Below are 22,851 nucleotides of genomic sequence, written 5' to 3'. Positions count from 1 at the left end.
ACCTCGTCGGAGCTGAATCGCTGGGACCACAATCAACACTGACAGGTACTGTGAGACTCTGAAATTTCAAACGGGCAATTCAGAACTGGAGAAGAGGAATGTTGAGCAAGGGCGTACACATTCTCCATGACAACACTCATCCACACATCGCTCGGCAGACTGTTGCTCTCCTGCAACAGTTTCAGTGCAACATAATCACCCACCCACTCTATATCCTGACTTGGCACCCAGTGACTATCACCTGTTCCCTAGGTTAAAAGAACATTTGGCCGGAAAGTGATTCAGCTCCGACAACGAGGTTTGTAACTTTCTGAACAGCATGCCCTTCTACTTTGGTGTGACTACCACCAAGTTACTAGTTAGGATGAAAATTGTCCTATGCACCCCTGTACCAGCCCTGCAATTGGCGAAACATATACTACGAAAGTGAGAGCCACCTGTGAAATGACACACGTCATGGCCCAGTTGTTATGGAAACCCTTTTTGGCCTTCTGCATTGTTGTGACTACCACCAAGTTCTCATTTAGGATGAAAGTGCATAGACAGATGGTGTATACTGACAACATATAATATCCTGTTGCAGAACATTTTCTACCACATGACACTCATGAGCTTGATGCCTGTTTCATCACATTTGCCATAGGATTCTCCCCCCAACACCAATTTCTCAGAACTCCACACATGGGAACTGGCATTACAACATATCCTTGGGTCTCGCCACCCACCTGGCCTAAATTTACAATGGTTTTTTCAGCCTCGGCATTTATCTTAGTAACTAGAAACACAAAGACAAAATTTCAGTAATCAAATAATAAAAAACATCTTCTGCTGACTAAAATTTTGGCTTATGATTTTTTAGTGCTGGAAAGGGGTTTCTTACCTTATTTTGTTGCTTCTACAGCTCATCACTGTTCCCTAGGTTAAAAAAACAAACATATACATGCTGTATAATTCAATTTCATGTACTAAACTTGCAGAAATATTACTGAAAATGTATGCTTGTCTTGCGCATGAAATTAAGCTTTGCAGAGGTGAAACTTGAAGTGGCATACATTTTCATCAATTGGAATGACTGCTGCATACATACAAGGAGACTCGTGAAGTAACTCTACTGTGTGTGTGTGTGTGTGTGTGTGTGTGGGGGGGGGGGGGGGGCGGCGGGGGAGGGGGGGGGGAGGGGGGGGGAGGGAGGAGGTGGTGCATGCTCTTGCCACTTGCACCCGTACTTTTTTGTACTGTGTTTGGTTTAAACATCATTTCCTAATTAAGCTACAATCTAACAAAACTATTTAAGTACCTCTTTAGTGTTCTCATTATTTTCATTTACCAGGATATACGAATGATACAGTTGATATGGTATAAAATCCAGCTCCAACATTAAACAGTTTTGAGCAACACTCTCTAGGTTGAATTCTGAGTTAGGCTCCCATTCAGAATAAATATTTAGATATGTTTCAGTATTGCTTTCACTGCTTGCCTATAATGCAGAAACAACAAACATATTACACAAAATGTAACAATTAACCATGAAACTATCCTATGACAAGGTGTTGATGGCTTCATGTCAACTGAGAAATATACGATATCATACCTTTATAATTGTTATTCCTATAACAAAATCATCACCTGATGTGCTCTTGTTGAATGAATCTATAGATATGATTTCTGCTCCACCTGAAACAGAGAATGAATTACTTATAGTTCATACCAATTTAATTACAGGAGGAGGAGATTAGTGTTGAACATCCTGTCGACAATGAAGTCATTAGAGACAGAGCACAAGCTCAGATTAGGGAAAGATGAGGAAGGAAATTGGCCATGTCATTTTAAAGAAACTATCCCAGCACATTCCTGAAGCAGTTTAGGGAAATCATGGAAAACCTAAATCAGGATGGCCGGACGTGAGTTTGAACCATCATCCTCCCAAATGCGAGTCCAGTGTGCTAACCACTGTACCACCTTGCTCATAATTTAACTATATAGCTTGATTTCAGTTACTGATCAGCTGAAGATTCACAAGCATGTATAAAAACACAAGTTATGAAAATTATAAGTACACAAAGATGGGCACATGAAATTAATTGATTCTCTAAAAATGTACTGTAGGCAGTTCTATATGACAAAATGGAACATAACAGTAATTACTGGCAACGTTTTTAACTCCTCTTCCACTGCTTGCTCCCACCAGAAATCATAACTGAAAAATTTTAATTCATTGTTACTGGAATGCAGCCCATCGTACAACATTACAATAAATCTCTATCTCTCTCTTTCTATGCGTGTGTTTATTACAGTCAACTAAGTTACAGAGAATGATCTGTTAAAATACAATAGGTCAGAAAACAGTATCACCGGATGCAAATTAACTGCATTTTTCTCTCTCAGTCACTATGGGTGTTCTTTGTAGCGTAGCACCATAAATATAAAATTAGCTAGAATTTTAATTGTGAATGGTTTCAAAGCCACCAATGGTTTGTTAATAACAGTTAAGGGTTACTGTAGCAACTGTTGAAGCAGTGCGCAAAGATAAATAATCTAATGGAAAAAGTGAGACAATTTATTCGCTTAGCATTTAGATAAAGTCTACAATGAAAAAAATATGTAACATTATACTTTAATGCAGTTGTAAGTAGCAACTAAGAAAACCCTTAATAATAATAAAATAAGACAAATTCATAGTGTCAAAATAATTAGTGAGTACACTACAGTACATGAAAATGCCTGGCAGACAGACACTTCAAGTTCCAGACATAGAAAAAGGCAGCTGACAGCAGCAGCAGTACCTGATTTGTGCACAGTGTTTTTTTCTCCCCTTACATGTTTACATGGAGAAATTAATTGTATCACTGTATTTATTTCTGTTGGGTTTATTAAGAAAGATAAATATAGTGTTTGTGTGTTTCATGAGATTTATCGTAAAGTGTTCTGACTTTGCAATGTTGCTCCAGGCTGCCATAAGCAGGCTGCAACCTGATTCACTTTGAAAATCATGATCATCGCAAATAGTATCATAAATAATCAGTAGTATTACAGCTCCAGAGGCAAGAACAGCAGCAGTTTGTTCATTCATTGATTGGTTCACACATCTTGTTCTGTCAGTCTTACCATGAAGCAAAGCCGGTGTGTGTGAGTTTCTAAGGGGCCAAACTGCTGAGGTCACTTGTCCCTAGACTTACACACTACTTTAACTAACTTATGCTAAGAACAACACACACACCCATGCCCGAGGGAGGACTCAAACCTCTGGCAGGAGGGGCCACACATTGTGACATGGCTGACTCGTGGAGGTACCATCTTGGACCTATAGATAACAAACAGACCCGAACTTTTCGACTCTGTAAACGCAGAACAGGGAATCAGTGATCATAAGGCTGTTGCAGCATCCCTGAATAAGGAAGTAAATAGGAATATAAAAAAAGGGAGGAAGGTTTATCTGTTTAGCAAGAGTAATAGAAGGCAGATTTCAGACTACCTAACTGATCAAAATGAAAATTTCTGTTCCGACACTGACAATGTTGAGTGTTTATGGAAAAAGTTCAAGGCAATCGTAAAATGCGTTTTAGACAGGTACATGCCGAGTAAAGCTGTGAGGGACGGGAAAAACCCACCGTGGTTCAACAACAAAGTTAGGAAACTACTGCGAAAGCAAAGAGAGCTTCACTGCAAGTTTAAACGCAGCCAAAACCTCTCAGACGAACAGAAGCTAAAGGGTGTCAAAGTTAGCGTAAGGAGGGCTATGCATGAAGTGTTCAGTGAATTCAAAAGTAAAATTCTATGTACTGACTTGACAGAAAATCCCAGGAAGTTCTGGTCTTACCTTAAATCAGTAAGTGGCTCGAAACAGCATAACCAGACACTCTGGGATGATGATGGCATTGAAACAGAGGATGACACACCTAAAGATGAAATACTAAACACCTTTTTCCAAAGCAATTTCACAGAGGAAGACTGCACTGCAGTTCCTTCTCTAAATCCTCGCACAAACAAAAAAATGGCTGACATCGAAATAAGTGTCCAAGGAATAGAAAAGCAACTGAAATCACTTAGCAGAGGAAAGTCCACTGGACCTGATGGGGTACCAATTTGTTTCTACACAGAGTATGTGAAAGAACTTGCCCCCCTTCCAACAGCCGTGTACCGCAAGTCTCTAGAGGAACGGAAGGTTCCAAATGATTGGAAAAGAGCACAGGTAGTCCCAGTCTTCAAGAAGGGTCGGAGCAGATACGCAAAACTATAGACCTATATCTCTTACATCAATCTGTTGTAGAATTTTAGAACATGTTTTTTGCTTGCGTATCATGTCATTTCTGGAAACCCAGAATCTACTCTGTAGGAATCAACATGAATTCTGGAAACAGCGATCGTGTGAGACCCAACTTGCTTTATTTGTTCATGAGACCCGGAAAATATTAGATACAGGCTCCCAGGTAGATGCTATTTTCCTTGACTTTCGAAAGGCATTCGATACAGTTCCACACTGTTGCCTGATAAACAAAGTAAGAGCCAATGGAATATCAGACCGAAGAGTTTTTAGGAAACAGAACACACCATGTTGTTCTCAATGGAGAGACGTCTACAGACATTAAAGTAACCTCTGGCGTGCCACAGGGGAGTGTTTTGGGACCATTGCTTTTCACAATATATATATAAATGACCTAGTAGATAGTGTCAGAAGTTCCATACGGCTTTTCGGGGATGATGCTGTAGTATACAGAGAAGTTGCAGCATTAGAAAATTGCAGCGAAATGCAGGAAGATCTGCAGCGGATAGGCACTTGGTGCAGGGAGTGGCAACTGACCCCTAACATAGACAAATGTAATGTATTGCGGATACATAGAAAGAAGGATCCTTTATTGTATGATTATATGATTATATGATAGCGGAACAAACAATGGTAGTAGTTACTTCTGTAAAATATCTGGGAGCATGCGTGCGGACGATCTGAAGTGGAATGATCATATAAAATTAATTGTTGGTAAGGCGGGTGCCAGGTTGAGATTCATTGGGAGAGTCCTTAGAAAATGTAGTCCCTCAACAAAGGAGGTGGCTTACAAAACACTCGTTCAACCTATACTTGAGTATTGCTCACCAGTGTGAGATCTGTACCAGGTCGGGTTGACAGAGGAGATAGAGAAGATCCAAAGAAGAGCAGCGCGTTTTGTCACAGGGTTATTTGGTAAGCGTGATAGGATTACGGAGATGTTTAGCAAACCCAAGTGGCAGACTCTGCAAGAGAGGTGCTCTGCATCGTGGTGTGGCTTGCTGTCCGGGTTTCAAGAGGGTGTATTTCTGGATGAGGTATTGAATATATTGCTTCCCCCTACTTATACCTCCCAAGGAGATCACAAATGTAAAATTAGAGAGATTCAAGCAAAGCACGCACAGAGGCTTTCCGGCAGTCATTCTACCTGCGAACCATACGCGACTGGAACAGGAAAGGGAGGTTATGACAGTGGCACATAAAGTGCCCTCCGCCACACACCATTGGGTGGCTTGCGGAGTATAAATGTAGATGTAGATGGCGCCTCAAACTCCGTGCAACCATGAAGCAAAGCCTCTAGGAACACGAGAAGAAGCAAATTATACATTAACATGCAGAAGCAGCCACTTTTGGCTCCTTTTGTTTATTTTGAAGATGAATCCACTTTAGCTGTAAGTAGTTTATTTACAAACACAACCAATTTTGCAGCATTATAGGTACATCACAGGTGCAATCTGTACAAAGTTACAGACAAGAACCCATGTAAGGCAATGAAACATAAAAAATGAAGAGAGACAGCAGATGAACATACTCACAAGCTCAACTCATGTTCTGATCAGGAAAGAGAATGGGATGACTCAGTGTTCATAGTCAGCAATTTTTCACTGTTTAGTGGACTTCATAAAACAACAACACAACATGAAATAACATAGAGTGTTCCTGTAATGCCTAGAAAGGACAACAGTTAAAATAAGAACTTCTCAATAACAAACTATCTGGTAGGTAAAATACTACTAAATTCTGATCACCAGGAGTACCAGTTCCTGATGAGCTAAAGGTCCCCATGCACTGAAAAATTGGTCACAAACCGACTGTATCATCAATAGGATTATTTAAATTTAATCAGCATCATTCCCTCATTTACCTACAAAAGTTTGAAAAACACACTGGTAAACACCCACATTATTCAGTCTTAAATTGTGGGGCACTCCCCCCCCCCCCCTCCCCCCAAAGAAAAACATGAAAAAATGTTATAGCTTAGCATGCAACTGATGTGAAACAAGGCTGAGTATCATGTTGTATTTAAACAGCTCAATAGGTAGAAAGCAAAACCAGATAGCAAGAGGACGCACTTACCACTGCAATCACTCACACTGGATGCGTAATAGCAGACAGCATGTCAAGACAGAACTGCAGAAGCACCATATAGCGACACAGAGAGAAGGTTCATGTGGAGCATGCATGTGCATCTGCAGGTAACTAGACATGTAAAACAGTGGCTAGGCTGATGGAAGAGCTGGGTGATCCTTTACAATGTTTTGAAACTAACATATATTCTTAAAAAAGTAAGTGCCAATGATATCCATAGAGAAACAGCATGTTAATGGTTGTAAAATGGTTCCAAGTTGGTATATAATAAAACTTCTATACTATGCATAAAACAATAATTTGTTAAACAGCCAGGTTCTAGACAAGCATCACACTTTACAGGAACTGTGCTTGATTTAAAATCTTAATACAATGATGAAAAACTCACAAGGTAAGACAATGTATTTTTTTTAAATAGAACTCAAAATTAAATATAAAGTCTTTGTTCTGTTTCATATACTAATGACAAATTATGACCAGTGATGATCTACTCAAACTGATAATTATGTCAATTACTTTTAAATTACTTTATACATGTAGTTTAGCAGAAAAAAAGCTACTTTGAAAAAACTCACTCCTCTCCTTCTATACTATACAGCAGCTGTTTTTATCTAATACTTCACACAAAGCATTTTAACTTTACACAGACCACTGTCTGTGTACTATCAAAATCAGGAGCTATCTGATACAAATACAGGACTTCCAGTATAGAGGTACATTAAAACCATTTTTTTCTCTTTCAGTACCTATTATGGTTTATAACTTTATTTGCCCAACAGTGTATACAGGAACCCAAACATTTTTATGCATGTTAGTACAGTTCAATGTAGGCACTGTTTGTAGTTCAACAGACACTGAAATGGTATTCCACTTCTCACATGTTTGTAAGCACAACAAGTGTTAATGGCTTCTACTGTGGTGTAGATCTGTTACATCAAATCTACCAGATCTTGAACCTTTGGTCTGTAAACAATATTCCAAATAAACCCCCATGTACTGAAATCCAATGGAGTCAGATGGGGAGATCGAGGGGGCACAACAATGAGACTCCTCCCCCCCCCCCCCTCCCCTTTCTCATCCAACGTTCAGGAAACATCTCATGGAGATACTGGCAAGTAACAATTCCAGGGATTCCAAGATTTTCGAGAATGTTTTAATTTCAATAATATAAATGCGACATAAAGCCATGCAGGGGGCAGGTGGCCATTACTGCACTAATCAGTAGTTCTTCATTCAGGCTGAGTGGGTTGCAATGGAAAAAGTCAAACATCAGGCAAGGAATGACTTTGTTGCTCATATGATGCATTTCAGAATTTATCCATCATCAGATATCCAGGAGCAATTACTGCATGCAGATATGGCATTTCACATACAACTGAAATGCCATGTCTATGTGTAGTAGGCCCAATCGCACATGGACATCTGATAATGGATAAATTCTGGAATGCATCATATGAGAATAAAGTCATTCCTTGCCTGATGTTTTACTTTTACATTGCAACCCATTCGACCTGACTGCAGAAGTACTGATTCTTTTAATTTCAAGTTTGAAGTCGGATAACAAATGAAATATTTTTTCGTGTGATATACAAGGGGGGTCTAGCCTAACAAATAAAATTGACAGAAATTTCGTAACACCTATTTATTTTTCAATATAATACCCATGTACATTAATACACTTGTGGGTATGGTCAGATAACGTCTGCAAACCATTGAAATAAAGGTCTTCGATTTTGAGCATCAATCACTGCATCATCATTGTCAAATCATCCTCTGAGCTCTTTTTTTTTAGGTTTGGGAAAAGAAAAAAGTCTGATGGATCCAAATCTGGAGAATATGGTGGATGACATAACAATCTGAACCCACAGTCAGGCAGATTTTCCAGTGCTGTGAGGGCTTTGTGCACTGGTGCATTGTCCTGATGCAAAAGAACTCCAAACGCCAATTTTCCATGCCTTTTTTTCTTTATCTCTTCTCTCAAACAGTGCACGATGGTGAAATAGTACGATGCATTGATAGTCACATCCTTTTGCAAGTAATCCACCATAATCACCCCTTCTGCATACCTGAAGACCGATGCCATCACCTTACTGGCTGATTTTTGCACCCGGAATTTTTTTGGGTAGGGGATGATGTTTCAACTGTTGTGACTGTTGTTTTGTCTCAGCATCAAAGTGTAAGAACATACCCTGGGGAAAAACGTGAATCCTTGTTCTGAAAGCAAATTCTGTTACAGTAGATGAGTAAATTCCTGTTTTTGTATTATATTTATCTGTATAGCTTTTGAAGTGATAGAAATTTTGTTGAAGGTTCAGTTAACGTAGAACGATTTTCTTTAATTTTCTGGCAACATTCTAATATGCTGTTGAAACTAACATCAGAGAGAGTGAAGGTGCGAAAGATCTGATAATTCTGAAAGGATCCATCCTGTCCCCACCATTTCTGCTGCTAATTATTTATCTACCGTAATTTTAATCTGCAATTTCTTCTAGCTTGTTTGTATTTTTAGCTGATAGAAATTTATGAGGAGTCATGACCCGCCTGATTTTCTGTTGGGGTTGTCTCCCTTGGGAAAGCTGGCTTCATCATGCTTCTTGAGCCCTCCCTGCCCTATGTCGTGGGACACTCTTCATCTGGCTCCACAGATGAGACCATTCCAGCTTGGCTGACTGTGAAATTTATGAAATTTTTGAGCTTTGTTACTCGTACATTTTAGTTCCAGAGTTACTGTACTGGTGTTGTTGAACATAAGTTACTACAGGACTTACCAGCAAGGTATTACTGCTAAACAGAAAAAAGTATGTGATCTAAGGTTTTGAGACAGTTTAGCTTAAATCGTATATTGGTATATTTCATCCGCTGTCACATACCTTGCAAGAAAGCCGTCGTCATCCGCTTCAAATTGGCGTACGATTTCTTCACAACACTGCACACGCACCCATCTCTGATCTGCTTTCAAGTCTTTCAGGACCCACCAAGATGAAACTTTCCAGATTTCCAAAATATCCTAAGCAATGTCATCAGCACACTCTTAGGAGATTTCAAATGTGTTTTCACTTTGCTGCAATGTTGTTCAATGATCCTGCAAAATCGTATCGTGAATTGCAGTCACTGTTACATCAGTGGCAATAATGACAGGCCTTTCACTAATTGGCGCACCTTTCACACTCGTTCTCCCATATTTGAAGTAGAATGTCCAGTTTTTCACTGTCCTCAAGTGTATTCCGCATGTCCTCCGCAACTTCCTTGGGTGTTATTCCCTTCAAATGAAGATATTCAATCACAGCACGGTTCTTTATTCTCTCGATATTCACCATTTTGCTTATGTTACCATGTACAACGCATCCTAGCGGCAAAACTAACGAAGCTGGAGCCACGAAATTTGACTTGCATACCCACAAAAGGTCACCATAAAAGTAGGTGTTGTTGTTTGTGCAAGACATTATGGTAACTATCTTGATTTAGAAGCTTTTCAACCACCCCTCTTAACTACAAATTAACAATTTTTGGGGCTTTTCCTTTACTTGTACTGTAAAACCTTACTTCTTGCCACATTTCATCATTGTAGATTAATGGGAAGTACCCTATATGTTCTGACACGGGAGTTTGCAAATATGAAAATGTGACAAAAATGGCAGTACATCTGACTGCATGGGCTTAGAAGCCAACCTTTACTCTACCACCAAAGGACCATAGATCTTAGAATGTAACATGAATTTCAACTTTATATGTCTACACAACCCTGATAAAAGGGTTTTTAACAGACAGAAAGACAGAGAGACAGATGGACAACAAAGCAATACTATAAGGGATTTGTTTTTACTGACTGAGGCACAGAACCCTAAAAATTTACTAATCACACCATGTTGATGAAATCCCAGCAATATGTTAACTTTTGTTGTGTCCCTTTCCTACTCAGTCAATGCTCCTGGAGGTTCACTTCCCCACATTCGACAGTTATGTTGGTTAACTTTGCCACAGTGCTGAAGGGTAGATTCATCATTGAACAGCACTGCATTGACATAGCCATTGTTTTCGGAGTTTGTAAGCATGTAATTGGCGTTGTTTGTGCACAATGTCACACACTGTCAAATAGGGAACAGTTAGTTCCCTACTAGGTCATCTAATGGATTTATGTGGGCTTATAACAAATACTTTGCATACTTGTTACACAGTCCCTTCATTTACATGAGTTTTATGATGTCTTCCAGTATCTGAACTCAAAACTACCCATTTCTCGAAGAGTTCTGTCCCACTGATAAGCAGATTTACATGTGGGAGGATCCATGTTCCATTCTCTTCTTGCACACTGCTGAAGACATGTTGCAGATTTTAACACTTATAACCATGTCACATATTGCAGCTTTTCTAGTGGTATCCAAACGTTGATTGTCAGGAGTATGTCTTCTACTGTACAGTAAACATTTGTGCGCATGAGTCATGACTTAGTGCTGTTCATGAAATGGTGAAGATCACATTTTGAGTGTCTCTATTGATTGTGTATTTATCTAACAACATAAAATGTGATCAGGTTCTTCCATTAAAAGCATTTGTTTGTGTATACCTCTAGCCCAGACATCCTGTGTCAGAGTAAAGCAGCATAAGATGCTGCCGATTTCTTTCATTACAAGCATTTGTTTGTGTATACCTCTGGCGTGGATACCCTTATCAGAGTTAAGCAGAATTTAAATTCGTGAGTTGAAATAGTCAGAGATATTGTAGTACTGCCTAATGAGGTATATGCTTTTGCGAAATGTTTAAATATTTGGGAATTCCAATATCTCGTCTGATGTCCACTGTCCAACTTTTCGAGACCTTTTACTGGAATATAAAACTCCAGTCAGAATCCTACAGGGGACGCATAGTCTACATGGAAATTATTTCTATTTTTAGTATTGTGGTTGAGAATTGGAAAGTTCACCATTAGTTCAGTCATATTATTAAGTTTAAGAATTCCTAGGTCCCTGAAGAGTCTTCTGCAGGATATTCAATTACCAACTTTACAAAATATTCTTATTGCGTGCTTCTGTAGAACAAACACTTTTTTCACCTTAGTCGCATATTCCAAGACTATGCCATAGGGCAGAATTGAGAGAAAATATGGAAGATCTGATAGCAATGCGCAATCTTCTCTGCTGGTCTGTGCGGCAAGAGAAATTTCAGAATTCACAGCAGGCAGAACTGAGCTTTTTGGTTAACTTATTCAGACACTGGTGCCACCTCAGTTTATTAACTATCTAGATTCCCAGGAAATTCACACATCCAGTGTACGCTCATTGATCTCTGCTTCTGGTACCTGTAAGTCATTTTCATTTATCTGAAATTGCATAATATCAGGATATGCAAGATTAAGCCTGTTCTATTATTCTCCTGGCCATATCTGGTACGGATTGTTGAGATCTTTTATCAATATACTTGTGTCACAAGTACACATCAGCTTTTGAAGAGAACTAGTTGTTTTATGCACACACAGATCACTTTTATGGTAACATTGGGCATATCATTGTATTACAGGAAAAAAATCATATATATAGGTATTTACCAACATACATATCTCATACGAATAGGATGGGACAGGTCATTTGCCATAGTTTATAGTAGGAACCATTGGCCGAAGTAATTTAGTGGAACTATGGGAAACCTACATTAAAATGGCCAAATGGAGATTGCTTCCTGCATCATCATGAACAGAATGCCAGTCTGTTAAAAGCAACACAATCTCATTCAATGTATCGCTAGTGTAAAACATAGTTATGCAAAGTAGTTATTTAATAATGTAAAAAGCTTGTGTTACAATGTTAATTCATTTCAGGCATTTGAAATCCTGGCAGAGAGTGTGAGCCCATTCCTCCTGTTCTGGGTGGTACTGAGTCACGAGAAGAGTGCTCTGGACAGTGGGGTAGGCGACAGGAGAGACAAGACACAGAAGACCTGTTTCTGGACAAGGATAGGAGGGTAATTTCAGTCTTTGAAGGCCTCAGCGAGAGCCTTTGCATATTTGGAGAGGGACTGCTCATCACTAAAGATGTGATGACAATGACTGGCTAGGCTGTGTGGAAGGGATTTTTTGGTATAGAATGGGTGGTAGCTGTTGAAGTGGAGGTATTGTTGGTGGTGATCTACAAATAAAGCTGTAACCTCTTTAAAACTTGTTTTTTTTCCAGTTTTGACCAGGTTACTATTAACATACACGAGTATAAATTGCATCTTAATAAAAGAGAAAGGCTGGCCCTCTATTTTAAAGAATGTAGCACCAGATCTAATTTTGTGCTTAGTTTTTTTTGTACGTAATCAATTTTCTAATTTGTTTTGACTCTTCCTAGATAATGTCTTTCATTATAGGATGAAATCAGCAACTGTTCCATAACTCAAATTCTATTGTTGACTTATAAAGAAATATAAATTCTACAATAATTATAAACATTTGGGTGAACAACTAATAGCATTCTTTAAGTATTTATTTGGCTCTATTTGAAAACATGTTAGCAAAGCCAGCCCTTAATTAATTCCAAAGTAATTACCAGTTTTGTCAAAAGGTTTGTTTGTGTAACTATATCTGTTAATTACATCAATTAAACAAATAATTCAGCCTAACCTTTATCGTAGAAGAAACTGTTAAAAGGAACGAATTTTTTGATATATTCAGTTAACTTAATGAGTCATATTTTAATTGCAATTTCTGTAACTTAAACATCAAACAATGCATAGTTTCAGTGCCTATTATTGTGATGATATATTGAGGCCCGGTTTTTGGTCACGAAACAGTCAGTCCATGGCCGAGTTTCAGACAAGGAACCTGTATTGGTTAGATCAACAACAGTGCATCCAATTAACTGTGAAATAAGTTTAATACAATTAGACCATGTGATAAAACAATGACAGTGTGTGTTCAATACGTACCATTTTATTCTACAAGAACTGTGAAATCTGAGTTAGGTTTATACAGCTCGTAGATGTTTAACAGTAAACTATTGTAGCAGTATGTTGATGTTTGCTTGCAACCTATTAATGAGACTTATCGAAAGTTAAACAAGAGCGCACTGGCCATGTAACTGTATTATTGGGAGGTTCTGAACAGTGAAAGTAAAGAATTGTGAAACACAAATGTGCACCTGTCAGCTACATCATTTAAAGTAGTCAGTGTTGAACTTCCACCCTCCATTTTTCAGCCTGTACAGCAACACAGTATTTCGACACTGAGGACAATCAACGAGGAAATGAAGCAAGCGAATGTCACACACTGTTCTGCTTTCCACATGGCCATGACAACTAACAAACTGCCTGTCCAAACGAATGGTCATTGCCTAACTGTGGCCAAGAGACAGCTGGAGCACCCAGTTGCTGAACACGCTGCCCAACACAATGTGCTTCATTTTAATGTCTGCTTCACAGCCTCTGCCATCTACAGTCTTCCTACCAACATTAGCTTTTCTGAATTGCACAGATGGGAACACTCTGTACCAAGTAGTCTTCATTCCCATAGCTGCCCTGCCTTTAACCTTCACTAGTCCCTATCATCCACTTACCTATCCTTTCCGTGCTGCCACTCCAGCACTATACACACCATCATAACACTGTAGTGTATCGACGGTATTCAGTCAAAAAGAATGTCAGAGTGGAAGTGAGATGCAACAGAGGCAGCCACAGGCCGGCAAAAGTGTTATGCATTGCAAAGCAAAACACGGCCGACAGGTGTTGTGAAACAGAGGCAGCTGGTCACATTTTAGCAACAGCTGACACTGCAACATGCTAATGGAAGAATGGAAGCCTTTCCTCATTTGCCACCATGAAAGAGTTTAGAATACCTGCCTTAAGCCCTAAATGAACACAGTCTGTAGTGTATAAGTACTCAGCCATTTGTGTACTAAAATATTCTTGTCTCAGTATCATAGCCAACACCATGAGCCTGTAACATCCAGAGTGACACCCTGGAATACAACAGAGTGGCATTCAAGTGATGTCCCCTTCGACCACACTAATTGTATTGTCAGCAATGTCAGACATCTATTGTTTCGCATGAAAGGCAACTGGACGCCTCCACCCAGCTATTCTTGATGTACTATGGCCTAGGACTGGAATAAAGCAGTTAATTAAACAAATCTACTGTTGTCCAGATGTCTCATTTCACTCTCCATGGGTAACAATCCACGAGTAATCTAACACTGACGTAAGATGTTGCCTTCTTAGAACAATGTCTGAACCTAAGCCTATGAAATAGTGAGTCCAAAAAGGTCGATTTATTTTGGTCATGGAGAGAAGGTTTGATGGTCATGTATTTCGTAAAGTAGATTTAACTGCGCATAGAGAACCAGTGGATTTGTCTAGTTTTAGAGATACTGGAAGTCATGATTGGTTAGTCCTTGTTAGGTGTGCACAGTGTGACCCTGAGGGCCACTCAGCACCATGTACAGAATCAGTTCCAGTAAAATATTATACATGTAATTGTTGGAGGCATATGGTTAGGCAATGCCAGGAGTCAAGATGACTCATGATTAGAGGTAAGAATTAAATTAATATATTTTGTTTTCTTGTCTTGTGAGTGTTAGTTCTAAAAACGAGTGTTGTCAAGGACAAAACTTTGACAGAAGCAGAAATACAGCTCGTACAAAATAGATATGTGTTTCAAATTTTTACAGATGTAATCATCGGCATTGTATATAACCCTTTGCCAGTGATGTGGAAGTCGTAGGATATTCTTAGCAGTGCCAGTTGTGTTGACAGTTCGAGCGGTGCAGTCTATTGCCCAACGAATTTGTAGCAGTTCTGAAGCGAATGCTGTGAAGTGTTTACTTCAGCTTAGAAATCGAGTTGAACTTGTGAGGGCTTAAGTCGGGGGAGTGCAGTAGGTGGTATAACACTTAGCAGCCCAATCAGTCAAACAAATCAGTAACAGCTTGCACTGTTTGTGCTTGAGCACTGTACTGCAAAATGGTCAGGTCCTGCAGAAAGTGTCATCACTTCTGTCTCTACGCTGTTCATTTTTGGAACACAACCTACGACCAGCTTAGAGACAGAAGTGATGCCACTTTCTGCAGGACCTGACCATCATTTTGCAGGACAATGCTCAAGCACGTACAGTGCAAGCTGTTACTGATTCGTTTGACTGATGGGGCTGCTAAGTGCTACACCACCTACTGCACTCCCCTGACTTAAGCCCTCGTAAGTTCAACTCAGTTTCTGAACTGGAGGAAACACATCAAAGCATTCGCTTCAGAACTGCAACAAATTTGTCCTCAAGGCAAAGGCTGCTTGGGGGATGCAGCCTCCTGCTAAATCCCATGCACTTTGCTAATAGATTCAGTGTGCTATCTGATGCTGGGGGGGGGGGGGGGGGGGGAGGCTTAGCCGGATCAGAATGCACCTTCTGCCAGGATAGTGGCCGCTGCTTCAGAGCAAGGTCTGGACAGGCACATAAGGATAGGGGTTTGTTAGTTATTGGGTGCTCCAATGTTAGGCAGGTCATGGAGCTCCTCAGCAACATAGCGGCTAGGGTGGGGAAGAAGTCCAAAGTTCACTTGGTGTGCTCGCCAGGGGGCAGTGTCCGGAAAGTGGAAGAGGCTCTTTCAGCAGCTATCAAGCGTGCAGGGTGCAGCCAGCTGCAGATTGTTGCACATGTTGGCTCAAACAATGACAGTCGCTAGGGTTCCGAGGAAATCCTTGGGTCCTTTTGACAGCTGGCCAAATTGGCGAAGGCAGTCTCCATCTCTTGAGGAGGGGAAGTCAAGCTGACGATTTGCAGCATTGTACCCAGAGTGGATCCTCTGGTTTGGAGTCGATTGGAGAATCTAAACCAGAGGCTACGTCAACTCTGTGACAAAAATGGTTGTAGATTCATCGACCTATGCTATTGGGTGGAAGGTTGTAGGACGCCCCTCGATAGATCAGGTATGCACTACACACAAGAGGCAGCTACATGGGTAGCACAGTACTTGTGGCGTGCACATGGTCTTTTTTTAGATTAGGTTCCTCCCATGGGAAACAAACCATTGGCCTGAAAAATTACCAGTTCATGACACTGATGTGGGTATGCCAACTGTAGAAATCATTAGTTCGACTAAACAGGTCATTCCAAAGGATTTAAATATGCCAAATCTCATGTTAGTAAATTGTCGAAGTGTCTGTAGCAAGATCCCCAAGTTATTCTCCGAAATAAACAGTAGTACCAATATTGTATTAGGTACCGAAATCTGGTTGAAACAAGACATAAATAGCAGTGAAATTTTGAACTTGGATTGGACAATGTTTAGGAAGGATAGGACTGATGCTATGGGAGGTGGTGTGTTCATTGCAGTTAAAAACTGTTTAAATGCAGTTGGGATCGATACTGGGTCAGACTGTGAAATAGGCTGGATAAAGCTGTCAATCAGACAAGGAGTGACCACTGTATTAGGATGGTTTTGTAGACCACCAGTATCCACAACAAACGTTACAGAACTTTTCAGGGAAAGACTTGAGTACGTAGGAAATAAATATCCAAATTATCTATTAGTTATAGGTGGAACACGAAGATAATGAGCATCTGTGGTCAGAATTTAAAGGTATTGTGTTAGAGAAATATGTGCCTAGCAAAAATATAAGGGCGGGAAAGGACCCACCTTGGTTCAACAAACATATTAGGAAGTTGCTGAGAAAGCAGAGAATTTTGCACAGTTGTTTTAAATATAGTCACTGCCCCACTGACAAACAGAAATTGAATGAAAGCAGTTGTCAAAAGGTAAATAAGAGATTCTTTTAACGAATTTGAAAGCAATATTTTATTTGCAGATGCTAAAAATAACCCCCAGAACTTTTGGCCATATGTAAAATCTATGAACACTACAAATAATTCAATACCTTATCTTGCTAATGTAACAGATGATGATAAACAGAAGGCCGAAATTCTAAACCTAGCTTTCAAAAACTCATTTATGGTAGAGGACTGCAGCACCATTCCCCCTTTCAATTATCGAACAAATGCAAGGATGGCTGACATAGTGTTTAGTGTATCAGGGAATGTAAAACAGTTAAGATCCTTAGATGCCAGGAAGGCATCTGGCCCAGACAGTATCCCTGTAAAATTTTATGTTGATTATGCTACAAATATAGCACCATTCTTATCCGTCATCTATCAGAAGTCATTGGAACTGCGGAAAGTTCCATGGGACTGGAAGAAGGCCCAGGTCATAGCTATCTATAAAAAGAGTAGAAAATTGGATGCACATAATTACCGGACAATTTCACTAACATCGATTTGTTGTAGACTCATGGTTGATGGTATTGACAACGGCCTGAGACTGCTGATGATGCTGTAGTCTACAGGAAAGTAGTATCACACAAAAGTTGTGAACAAATCAATGAGGATTTGCATAAAATAAATGTGTAGTGTAATGACTGCCAGTTATCTCTCAATATTATTAAGTGTAACCTACTGCATGTAACAAAGTGAAAATCCCCATTAAGGCACGAATACAAAGTAAATGCCCAGTCTTTGGAAGCGGTAACATCTGTCAAGTATCTGGGTGTGACAATTCAAAATGATCTCAAATGGAACAATCAGATTACACAAGTAACGGGTAAGGCAAACTCTAGATTGCGGTTTATTGGTAAAATCCTAAGCGATGCAGTCCTTCAACAAAAGAAATTTCTTACAATACTTTAGTTCGTCCAGTCTTGGAGTATTGTTTGTCTGTATGGGACCCTTACCGGTTGGGTCTAATTCAAGAGATTGATAAGGCCCAAAGAAGAGCGGCAAGATTCGTGACTGGTACATTTAGCCATCGCGAGAGCATTACAAATCTCATAGAAAGTTTGAAGTGGGGCACACTTGCAGATAGACGACGCACTAAACGGAAGGGACTGCTCACTAATTTCCAAAATCTGATCTTCGCCAAGGATGTACAGCATATATTATTACCACCAACTTTCAAATCGCGCAATGATCACCATTCAAAGATAGGGAAATTAGAGCTCGCACTGAGGCGTTCAGACAGTCGTTTTTCCCTCACGTGAACTGATTCTGTGCGTAGGTTTGAGTGGCCCTCAACGTTACACTGTGCACATCTAACAGGTAGTAACCAATTTTCAGCAACTGTTTTTGAAGAATGCCAATGTGAAGAAATAGCACAGCAGATGCATTAAAAATTGTCTTTTAATGCCCCTGGCATACTGTTTCCTTACATCGGAAATCTTGTTATACCATTCACACCTCCACCCCAGTGCAATCGGACTTCTTATACTTTTGTGCCACATATATTTGCTTCACACAGTCAAAGTGAAAGATTGGATTCGATATTTAAAGCTCAAAAAGTAGTAAGATTCCTTCACACAGTGAAAGTAAAATTATGTCTACTACAACTTCAAAAGAACAACTTCACATATTTACTGAAAATTGTGAAAATATCTAATATAAAATAAAAATATTGGCACACAATAACACCATTTTGATATCAATGTATTAGGGGGAAAAATGTCGCCGATATACATTGACACTTTCTGGAAAAAATATCGATATATCAATATTTTATCAACATCCCTAATATGTACAGTCAAAAATCTGGTGCATTCTACTCTATTTACTGACTGCTGCTCGCACGCTATGTCAACTGCTGGTATGACTATTTTTTTTATTCTCGAGTCAGAAACAAACAAATTTACAGTAGCCATACACATCAATAAATATGTACATATATTAATAGAGGGAAACATTCCACATGGGAAAAATATATCTAAAATATGTACATATATATATATACAAATTGTATTTATATTATGTGTGCTCAGTACTTTGCAACCTCCAAGGTGCTTGGAGTGGCTTGCAGGAGATCAATCTTCGTGCGGGATGTAGGGCACAAAAGGCACTGGAGCATGTGGCTTGTGGTTTGTTCTTGTCCACAATCACTGGATATATCCTCTGTTATGAAGCCCCATCTATTCAAGTTGTCTCTGGATCGTCCAACTCCTGGTCGTAATCTGTTTAAAGATTTCCCCACCAGCCAGCTCTCGTTGTGTCCGGGTGGTAGTTCTTCAGCTTCTGGTGTCTGCAGGTGAGGCGTCAACTTCCTCCATAACTCCAGCCTGGCCTTCTCTGGTGAAATGGTGAGCTTCTCGGATGTTCTCAGGAAGCTCTTTCGCGATCTCAGCTGTTGCTGCGGTGGATTATGTCCGTGCAGTGGATGGGCACTGTCCTGTTCCACTTTCAGTTTCTCCTTGTTGGCAGCCACTGTTCTGCGTACCCATGGTGGCACTATTCCAGCCAGGCAGTAGAGCTTATCAGTTGGGGGTAGATCTTAAGTAACCTGTGCTCAACCTGCAGGTTTCGTTGAGAGCAATGTCTACTTGTCTGGCATGAGATGACCTGTACCAGACTGGAGAAGCATATTCAGTAGTAGAAAAGCACAGTGCCATTGCAGAACAGCGAATAGTTTGTGGATGTGATCCCCACTATGTCCCCGCTAGTTTGCGAATTAGGTTGTTTCAAGTGGAGATTTTCATTTTGGTATTCTTGCAGTGAGTTTTGTATGTCAGAGTTCTATCGAAAGTGATTCCCAAGTATTTAGGTGCGTGATGATGCTGGAGCTGGATGCCTGACCATGCAATTTGTAGCTCACGATTAGCTTCCCTGTTCCTTAAATGAAAGGCACACACTTGTGTCTTCGAAGGGTTTGGTCTGAGTTGGTTCTGATTGTAGTAACCTGACAGTGTTCTAAGTGCTGTTGTCAGGTTTCTTTCCACTCTTTCAAAGCATGAGCTCTGCGTAGCAAGGGCTAGGTCATCTGCATAGGGAGAGTCCATTTTCTGAGAACCACTTTATAGTTCTTTGGAAACTATTATTTACAATATCTTCTGTTATTGTATAAACTGTATTTTGACCATCACCAGCTTTTTTATTTAAAACCCAAATATTGACAAGTTTCACACAGATCATCTTCAAGGATTAGGGTTAAAACAGGTTAAGCCACAACATCACTCTTGGTCATTACTTAAATAATGGCCATGTCTCACATGTAGAGCATGTCATGAATTCCAATATACCACACAGGTCTTTTAAAGGCAAACATACACACTCTTCTGTTATTATTAACAAAAACTACCTAAGCTGGACTATGGATAAAATGAGTGTCTTAAAAAACTTTTACAAAACAATTAACATCTTTTCATCACACAATAAGATTAAATAAAATGATGATCTTCACATAACTTTAAAGAGCAGCTCAAAAACTGAATTGTCTGCTGCTGGCATAGGCATACTAATCATAAGTCCACATTCAAGCTTATAGGACACAACTCAGATGATAGCTGAACATGCCTACAAGTGGTATGCTACACACTCAGTTACTGGTGACTATATTAATAAGTTCTAAATGTTTATTGAAGGGCCTGCCATGACATGCAAAGCTTCACGCATGCAGCATGTGTGGGCTGTGTGCGAGCCAAGGCCCGGCCTGTCACTCAGCTGTGCTTGACCCTTCTCTGAAATAGCCAGAACAGCATGACACTTCATTTAGCATTGCAGTGCAACATTTTTCAGTCAGCACAACTCTCTAATTTCTCTAGAATTGTGGTGTTCGTGCTGTTTACCCTTCGGTATTTGTTCGTATATGAAGGATATTCACAGGTTCAAAGGGTGTTCGCAAAAAAAGATGCAGTCTAGCAATCTACCATCACAGTCCTTTAAGATGACTGGGAATGACAGAAGAAAGGGTACTATATTGATATGACATTATATTTGATATGACATTACAAAACCATGCAAAAAGAATTTGGTAATTTAGCTGACAATGAAAGGCCAACAAATTGCAACAATCAACAGACGGGATTTATTGCTCTGCACATCAAGAAGCACTTTGTGCAAAATTTTTGGGCATGTAGCACATGAAGAAACTGGTGGCACAACTAGTAGAATTTCTAATGTAGCATGCATTAGTACACTGTCAGGTGCAACAGTTTCCAATGGAACTGAACGAAGAGTATGGAAACCTCATATATTACTGCAAAGTATGTTAGTTAATACAAGAGGCACCCAAGGCACTTTTGTTGAATTTACGAAGGTAAAAGGAATGTAGGAACAAAAATTAGTACATCTGGGATGGACTACAGACTTCACATTTTAAATGGATTTGGCTGAACACTACCCAGAGTAAGACCGGCAAGGTAACTTCTTTCTAATTTAATGGAGATGCATTCATTGCGCATGCATAGAAGACTAATGGGAATAGTTAAAGGGAATAAGAAAGAGTTTCAGTGGTTTGGCGGGAGCAAATGAACCACTGTGACAACTGTTACTTTTTTTGCACTGATGTTAATGGTTATAATTCCAAAAACAAAACAAACAAAAAACCACACTGTACACCCAAACCTTCCATCTGGCATCCACCCGATTCCTCTTGGTCCAGGCATTACAATACCTCAACCTCCAGAGTCACTACAAGAAATTATGCTGCCTACAAACATGTCAAGTGATGATAACCTATTGGATTCAAGCGGAGAACCAGATCCTGCTTTCGAATGTGCTAGACATCTAAAGCGTGAGGTGTTTACTCAATCTGAACTCAGTGACCTCAAAGAGAGATCTAGGTCTAACCAAAGAAAAGGCTGAACTACTTGCATCTAGACTGAAAGAAAATAATTTTCTGGCTTAATGCATGTCTGCTCATTTTTATAGGAAGAGAGAAATGCAGTTTACACCTTACTTTGAACAAGAAGGTGACTCGGTATTTTGTTCCTACATAACTGGATTAATGCATGAATTTGGAACAGAGTACGAAAATGAAGCTCGGAGGCTATTTAGTGATCCCTCTAAAAGAAGCTTAAAAGCTGTTCTTTTACATTATGGTGACAAATTTGAATCAGTGTAAATTGCTGATTAAGTGTGCTTAAAAGAAACTTGTGAAAACATGCAACTGATCCTTACGAAAGTAAAATACTCAGATCGTAAGTGGATTATCTGTGGGAAATTGACAGTTATATGCATGGTACTTGGCCAGCAGGCAGGCTTTACAAAGTACCCACATTTCTGCGTTGAGTGAAACGGCAGAGCCAGGAATCAAAAATGGATCAGAGACAAATGGCAAGTTTGCCAAAATCTCATTCCTGGAAATAAAAATGTGCAATTGGGCCTTGTCGATCATGGAAGAATACTACTCCACCCCACTCCACATTAAGCTATGTATAATGAAGCAATCAGTGATAGCACTACCTACAACAGGGAGACATTTGAAATATTTTTGTGAATGTTTTCGCAATTTGTCAGACACCAAACTCAGAGAAGGTGTTTTTGCTGGATCTGACACTCACAAATTAATGTGTGATGATAGATTTGTTACTACTATGACATATGATGAAAAGGAGGCAAGAACTGTATTAAGAGACACCATTTCCAAATTTTTGAGGAATACAAAGGATGCAGATTACAAGAACATTGTTCAAAACATGCTTCAGTAGTCTGAATGAAAAATTGGACTGTCTGAAGAGCTTGAAACTTCACTATCTTAAATCATGTTAGGATTTCTTTCCTGAAAATCTTG

The 22,851-nt window shown here is 39.6% G+C and overlaps 1 protein-coding gene across 4 annotated transcripts in view; it reads right to left on the bottom strand.

Moving 5' to 3' along the window:
• LOC124796450 (KICSTOR complex protein kaptin-like) overlaps window positions 1-22,851 on the bottom strand; it is a 112,189-nt gene that overhangs the window by 72,975 nt on the left and 16,363 nt on the right. For 2 of the 4 annotated variants that reach the window (XM_047260661.1, XM_047260662.1), the window contains exons 2-3: window positions 1,592-1,674; window positions 1,298-1,477 (exon numbers count right to left, since the gene is read on the bottom strand). In XM_047260661.1, coding sequence (XP_047116617.1) covers window positions 1,298-1,477; window positions 1,592-1,674 — 263 coding nt within the window. Of the gene's footprint in view, window positions 1-1,297; window positions 1,478-1,591; window positions 1,675-8,886; window positions 9,019-9,219; window positions 9,432-22,851 lie in introns of all 4 variants that reach the window. The other 2 variants (XM_047260663.1, XM_047260664.1) reach the window with 2 other exon arrangements.

This window comes from Schistocerca piceifrons, chromosome 4 (genome assembly GCF_021461385.2).
Source record: "Schistocerca piceifrons isolate TAMUIC-IGC-003096 chromosome 4, iqSchPice1.1, whole genome shotgun sequence".
In the NCBI taxonomy this organism is placed as follows: domain Eukaryota; kingdom Metazoa; phylum Arthropoda; class Insecta; order Orthoptera; family Acrididae; genus Schistocerca; species Schistocerca piceifrons.
Note: the sequence above shows the minus strand (reverse complement) of the source record. Positions and strands in the feature narration are given on the sequence as shown.